Genomic DNA, 6,306 nt, shown 5'->3' with positions numbered 1-6,306 from the left:
CCTGATCCTGGGAGAGTAGACTACAATGCCGGCTGTTCTGACTCAAAGACTGTAAGTACGTTTTTTATATTTAAAGATTTATATTGATTTTTCAGCATCATTACTCCAGTCTTCAGTGTCACATGATCCTTCAGAAATCTTTCTAATATGCTGATTTGGTGCTCAAGAAACATTTCTTATTATCAATGTTGAAAACAGCTTTTGCTGCTTAATATTCTTGTGGAAACCATAATGCATTGTATTCATGATTCTTTGATGAACAAAGTTCAAAACAACAGCATTTTTTTTAAATAGAAATATTTTGTAAGATTATTAAATTACTGTACCTTTTGATCAATTTAATGCAACATTGCTTAATAAAATTAGCCTATTACCTTTAAAAAAACCTTTAAACCATAGTGTATTAATGATATTTAAAAACTAAATTATGATAAAGACATAAAATACAAAAAAATTAATAAATACATAGTGTCACAAAACATTGAATTAAGTCTATTATTATTATTTAACATTTTTCACAGAAAATGTGCTGCTATGCTATAAGGTGTTCAGAGTGGTTTTAATAACTTTAAGAATATTATTATTAAGAGCTTTCTTAAGGAGTTTGTTGCAACTAGATGCACACTTGCGCACTTTGCATTGTGTCCAAGAACACATCTTAACCATGGTAAAATCACTGTAATTCTCGGCTGCCTTGTTAATATGAATGAAAATAAAAATTTAAATAGATTACTAAATTGACCAACCCTTCACATAAACCGGACCTTTGAAAAAATGCTAGTGAGGCCTTAATACGAAAATGTACCTCACCCTTGCTGGGCATGAGTCACCCTCAAGCCTTCTGTCAAACGGCTTAATTACTTTTAGCAGGTGGTCCTTTGAAACAGCCAGCATACCCTACAACCACGCATCATAATAGGAGCTCCGCATAAGCCGATTTGACCCGAAAGACAGTACACTTCAAAAGCTTTTGTGAAACTTTACTGGCTTTATGTTTTGTCTTCCTGTTTGCTAGAATGCTAAACATTCCTCTTCTATCTAAAGGTAGCAGATGTTCTCTGGGCCTGGCCTTTGTGTGGCAGCGGGACAGAGGCAGAGTTGTTGGAAATTTTGGGATATGTGCAGAGAGTGAAGTAGGAACATTAAATCTGAAGCGAGAAGATGTCCTGACTGAACGCCCGCTAACATTGGACGGTCTTGATTACTAAGAGCACATGGTCCTTTGAAACAGCCAGCATACCCTACAACCACGCATCATAATAGGAGCTCCGCATAAGCCGATTTGACCCGAAAGACAGTACACTTCAAAAGCTTTTGTGAAACTTTACTGGCTTTATGTTTTGTCTTCCTGTTTGCTAGAATGCTAAACATTCCTCTTCTATCTAAAGGTAGCAGATGTTCTCTGGGCCTGGCCTTTGTGTGGCAGCGGGACAGAGGCAGAGTTGTTGGAAATTTTGGGATATGTGCAGAGAGTGAAGTAGGAACATTAAATCTGAAGCGAGAAGACGTCCTGACTGAACGCCCGCTAACATTGGACGGTCTTGATTACTAAGAGCCCATCCTGAGCAGATTAAAACGAGCCAATTTGACAATGAAGAGAGGGAGAGAGCTCAGCATCCCTGGCCTGCACTTCAGGGGCCTCAGCAAACGCAGCCACAAATTGGGCTTCATCTGATGTTATTTGGTGAATGGTTTGATGTGATGTGATTTACAGTAGTTGAACTACAGCAACGTCATTCTTGAAGCAACGCAAGGTTAAGTGCTTTGCTCAAGGGTACCATGTAGGCCTGCATGATTTTGGGGGAAAAATCTAATGGGGAATGTCACCTGACAAGCCTGGAAAATAGGTATCTTTGCATCTGTTTGACGGAGAAAGTAGTATACAGCAATATGAACTGATGATATATGGACTTTAATGGAAATATAATCAGCTAACCTAGCTAGTTGGGTTTGTTGTTGTTGTTGGTGGTGGTGGTTGTATTTTATAAAATTTTAATATCCGAATGTCTTGATTAAAAGAGCTCCATATTTAACGAATCACATACAAAAGGCCAGAAACAGAAGTGATGTGACCTGTTTTACATAATATGGAAGTTTTTTGCGCATACAAATTGTGGTTGCAATTTAAAATGTGATTTTAAAAAATCCGGGTTTGCATGCTTTTTGTAGGGCTGCACAACTTGGCTAAAATTGTGCGATTATTTATCAATATGTCTATAAAATAATAATTATTATTATTACTAAATAAAAAAAGAATATTCTAAATAATAAAACAATTATATTCGGCGTCGAGACTTGAGGTTAGTGTGCCGACATATAGCACAACTAATCATTTTATTTTATAAATTATTAATATTAATGGATGTCTTAATTTCCTCATTTACAAATGTTACACCATCAAACTTTTATTTTGACGGAACACCGCATGGAGCCCTTAAAGCTTCTCTTTTGTTGACAAGCGCTTCTCTTTAGTATGTGAAGATGGTTGGCGCATGTTGCTTTCCAAAATCCATGTTTAAGCGGCCCAAACTCATGCAGAGATGGAGTTCGTGTGGAGCAGAATTTGCTGCGAACCGAGGTGCTTTGAGAAGCTGAAAACACAGTGGATAATGAGCTGTTCACGTGTAAGAACACAGTGCCATGCTTCACTCTGAAACACGCAGCGCATATATTTAAAAAAAAAAATGAAATCACAGCCTTTGTGATTTGAAAATCACACTAAGCCATGTTGCAATTTTGGTTTTATTTTGATTAATGATGCAGCTCCAGTGCCATGGTAATAGCGGTGTACTGTGATCCCATGAACCTTTGTGATATCAGTAGCACACATCATTCAGCACTGGCACAGGATGAATGCCACAACTACGTGAAAGAAAAGGCTCAGTGTGCTTTGAAGGTAATCTCAATATATCGCACAACAAAAAGTTGTTATCGTGACAGGCCTACTGGTTGCACCGGAGATAAAATATAACTATAAACTTTAGTGCTGACTAATCAATGATTTCCAGCAGGTGTTGACACAACCCAGAGGAAGAGCGTGGGAGTGTCGCATCCCGCTATAAAAGACTGAGACAGATTCATGTAGTAATTGGCGTGGAGCCAGTGAAGGTCATGTTAATCCTGCAGTCCAATAAATTGTTAATCCTTTTTTTATTGTTGTTACGTGTTTGAATGGATTAATCCTGCTCTGAATTTAGTCGGAATCCCTGACGCAATGAATTTAATCACCCACAATAACAACCATATAAATGGGGGAACTAAGAAAAACGAGCCAAAAAATAAATAATAATAATAATAACAGTGGTCGACCGGTATATATCATATCAGCAAGCGCCTGTGTCTTTTGCAGCTTCTCGTGCATAACGTGGTGTAGTCATAAGGTGCTAGTTCAAATTTAAAAAAAGCTTTTTTTTTATATCATATCAGCAAGGATGATAGGATGCTATCAGCTGATTTTTGGAAAATCAGCCGATATAATTTATTTTTTCTTCTGCATGGGCCAGTTTGTTTTTTCTGTTTGGCCGTTTAGTGTCAGAAGTGAGACTTTTATTCTGACAGCCATTCTCTGTCTTCATTAGTTTGATATTTTTGTTGAACAGTTCAGTCTAATAAATTATTAACAGAAATATTAAGCATAGAAAGTAAATTGTATATAAAAAAAAAAGCATTATAGTGTTTGACTTTCCATTATTATAGATACCGCAATAATGCTTTCTCAAATACCGTCGGCGTTCAGTGAAAGCACAATTCATTTAAGCAAGTCTTTGAACTTTTAATAAATATTTAATTCCACAAACATTGCAAACATGTTAGATGTTCTGAAGAGTGCATTTGTAGCTGTTTTTAATTTGTTAAAAATTCAGTTGAGTCCTGAAAAATTCCAAAATCAGGAAGCTGCTATCTAAAGTAAAAATCATTATTTTAAAATAAATACATGAATAAAAAAATTATTAAAAAATTATGGGTATGAGACCTTTTCTATTCTTTTTCCATTTTAAAATTATTTCTAATTTAGTAAATATTATGTAGCTGTAGTAGTTATTTTTATTGCCATCAGCATCTAAAGTTCTCTTCAGGGCCAAAACAAGAGTTGCAATAATACAAGTTACATAAACACAAAATACAAAACCAAGCAAACAGAAAAATACAGAAGTTCAAATTACACACGATTGTTTAAGTTAGCATATGATAGAAATTCTAAAATATTTTCTGGTAAAATCTTACTAAACAAGTCAGTAAATATTATGCAAAATAAGTATAAACTTCATTACATCATGTGTTATTTACCATCTTTAAAATGTTATTAAAACGTGTGATATCATACCTGTCGGCTTTATATTGGCCATCAAATTGGTCAGCCACTAGTTTTTACTACCAAGTACTCATTTTCTTTGAAGTGCCATGGAGTAACATACAAGTACCATGATACTTGTCATTAATTATTTCCAGATATTACTTTTTTAGGCATTCCATAAAAACAGGCTGTCCTTGCTAATATTAAGGAATGATTTTAACAATATAACTTGGAAAATTGCATTAACATTTATTCCAAAATGAGTTATTTATCAGTTAGCATGAAGACTGAAAAATAAACATCATGACAGTTAAGGGTCCAAGTGTGTTCCTGGACATTAACCCCAAGTAACTCGTTTCCCATCTGATCTGAATCATGTCCACAAATAAAGTAATGTGGAATCAATCTGAAACAATACATTTGATTTGAATTGACCAGAATAGGTTGGCAGGTCAAATTATTCTTGATTAAAATCTGATTTTACGTGTGTTGACACTGCACGGTCTTTTAGAAATGAAAGTAGAAAGCAGTCCTAAAATACCTCAATTATCAATCTACTCTGAATCATGTCCATGAATGAAGAAGTGATGTGGATTAAATCAAGCAGTCTAAACTGTGCTGCTAACATAAAGTATGGCGCACACTTTAGCACCTCCCTAAACTCACTCCAGCAGGACACTTTACAGGCTGTGTGAAAAGTAAACAGTCGGACAGCACACACGACAACACGTTATTCGCCTTATTAATCACATAAATCACCGGACTCGAATGGTTATTAACGTATTTAATCTGTTGGAAGAACTTGTTGACTGATAGTTAGCCGAGCTGCTGCTAACACTGCTGCTAGCCGCTAAACTCGACACCCACACGCACTTCATGTGTCCCCTCGCATTTATTTAAACGCGAGTCCCTAGCTCATGGTGCGATTTACAGAGCTGATGGTGTGACTCCTGTGTGTTATTTTGAGGTCTATCATCTCTCACCTCTTTGGGCACAAGCTGCTTCTCTTCGCTGGGCACCATTTCCATCTGATCCTCCAGCCGCGGTCCGCTGTCAACAGGAGCTCTGCGAGGCGCTTCGAGACACCATTCCGAGTGTGCTAGTTAAAACGAGGCGATATCGAAGAAACTACTTTTGCGCTAAATGGCCGTTAATCCAGCTTAATCTGTGTTACTTTCTTTCTGCTTGGACTGTAAGCAAAAACAGCAATCAATGGAGGAAAAATGGCCGCCACGCACTTTCGCGAGACTTTACCTCAATCTGCGTCACTTCCGACAACACTGTGTCTGTGTACATTATAAAACAGCTGAACGCGTAAACTGGCAGTTAGTAAAGTGAAAATAGTGTGATGTAATGCGAGACTTTGCATGATAGTTATGAAATAGAAAACTTGTCCTGAGAGCACACTTCAACCTTTTGATTGAAGTCTGCTGTCATTATATGACTGGCCTTTGCCTTCATGTATGCCAGAATGGTTTTATTGTGTTCACTTCTTTCCCAACACTGGAATTTTAGTTAAGTGGACAGATTAAAAATAAATAAATAAAATAAACAAATAAAAAATAGTATATACATGTATATAAATATATACAAATGATTGAAAAACAAATAAATGATGTGTGTGTGTGTGTGTGTGTGTGTGTGTGTATATATATATATATATATATATCCTCCTGAGAACCAGAAATAAAAAGCTTTGTGAATTTAGTATTTTTTCATGTCATTACATTGTTTAGAGCATAAGGGGAAAAAAGTAAAATAACATTTTTTTAAAATTATATTTTATGCATATGTTATGCTATGTCCTCTGTAGAGGACACCAGGACTCGGTTTTTCTAAAAATAAAATGACAAGAATAAACATGAAAAGGCAAAAACAATGGGATTTTTAAAAAATCACCAATCAATTTTTAGGTTTCAGGATTTTTTTATACCTAACTTTGTTTAAGGATGGTTCTCAACTATGTTATAAAATATATAACAAAATGATTTGATATACCATTTTGCTTTATG

General features: G+C 35.7%; 1 protein-coding gene across 1 annotated transcript in view; it reads right to left on the bottom strand.

Annotated features, from left to right (window-relative positions):
* Positions 1-5,551, bottom strand: part of LOC107727082 (ubiquitin carboxyl-terminal hydrolase 47-like) — a 38,551-nt gene extending 33,000 nt beyond the window's left edge. The window contains exon 1 of the mRNA XM_016536845.1: positions 5,278-5,551. Within this exon, the coding sequence (XP_016392331.1) occupies positions 5,278-5,322 (45 nt within the window). The 5' untranslated portion in view covers positions 5,323-5,551. The remainder of the gene's footprint in view (positions 1-5,277) is intronic.
* Positions 5,552-6,306: the final 755 nt, after the last annotated feature.

The sequence above is a fragment of the Sinocyclocheilus rhinocerous genome, unplaced genomic scaffold (genome assembly GCF_001515625.1).
Source record: "Sinocyclocheilus rhinocerous isolate Xijiao unplaced genomic scaffold, SAMN03320098_v1.1 scaffold35, whole genome shotgun sequence".
In the NCBI taxonomy this organism is placed as follows: Eukaryota; Metazoa; Chordata; class Actinopteri; order Cypriniformes; family Cyprinidae; genus Sinocyclocheilus; species Sinocyclocheilus rhinocerous.
This window is presented reverse-complemented; position numbering and strand designations above follow the sequence as displayed.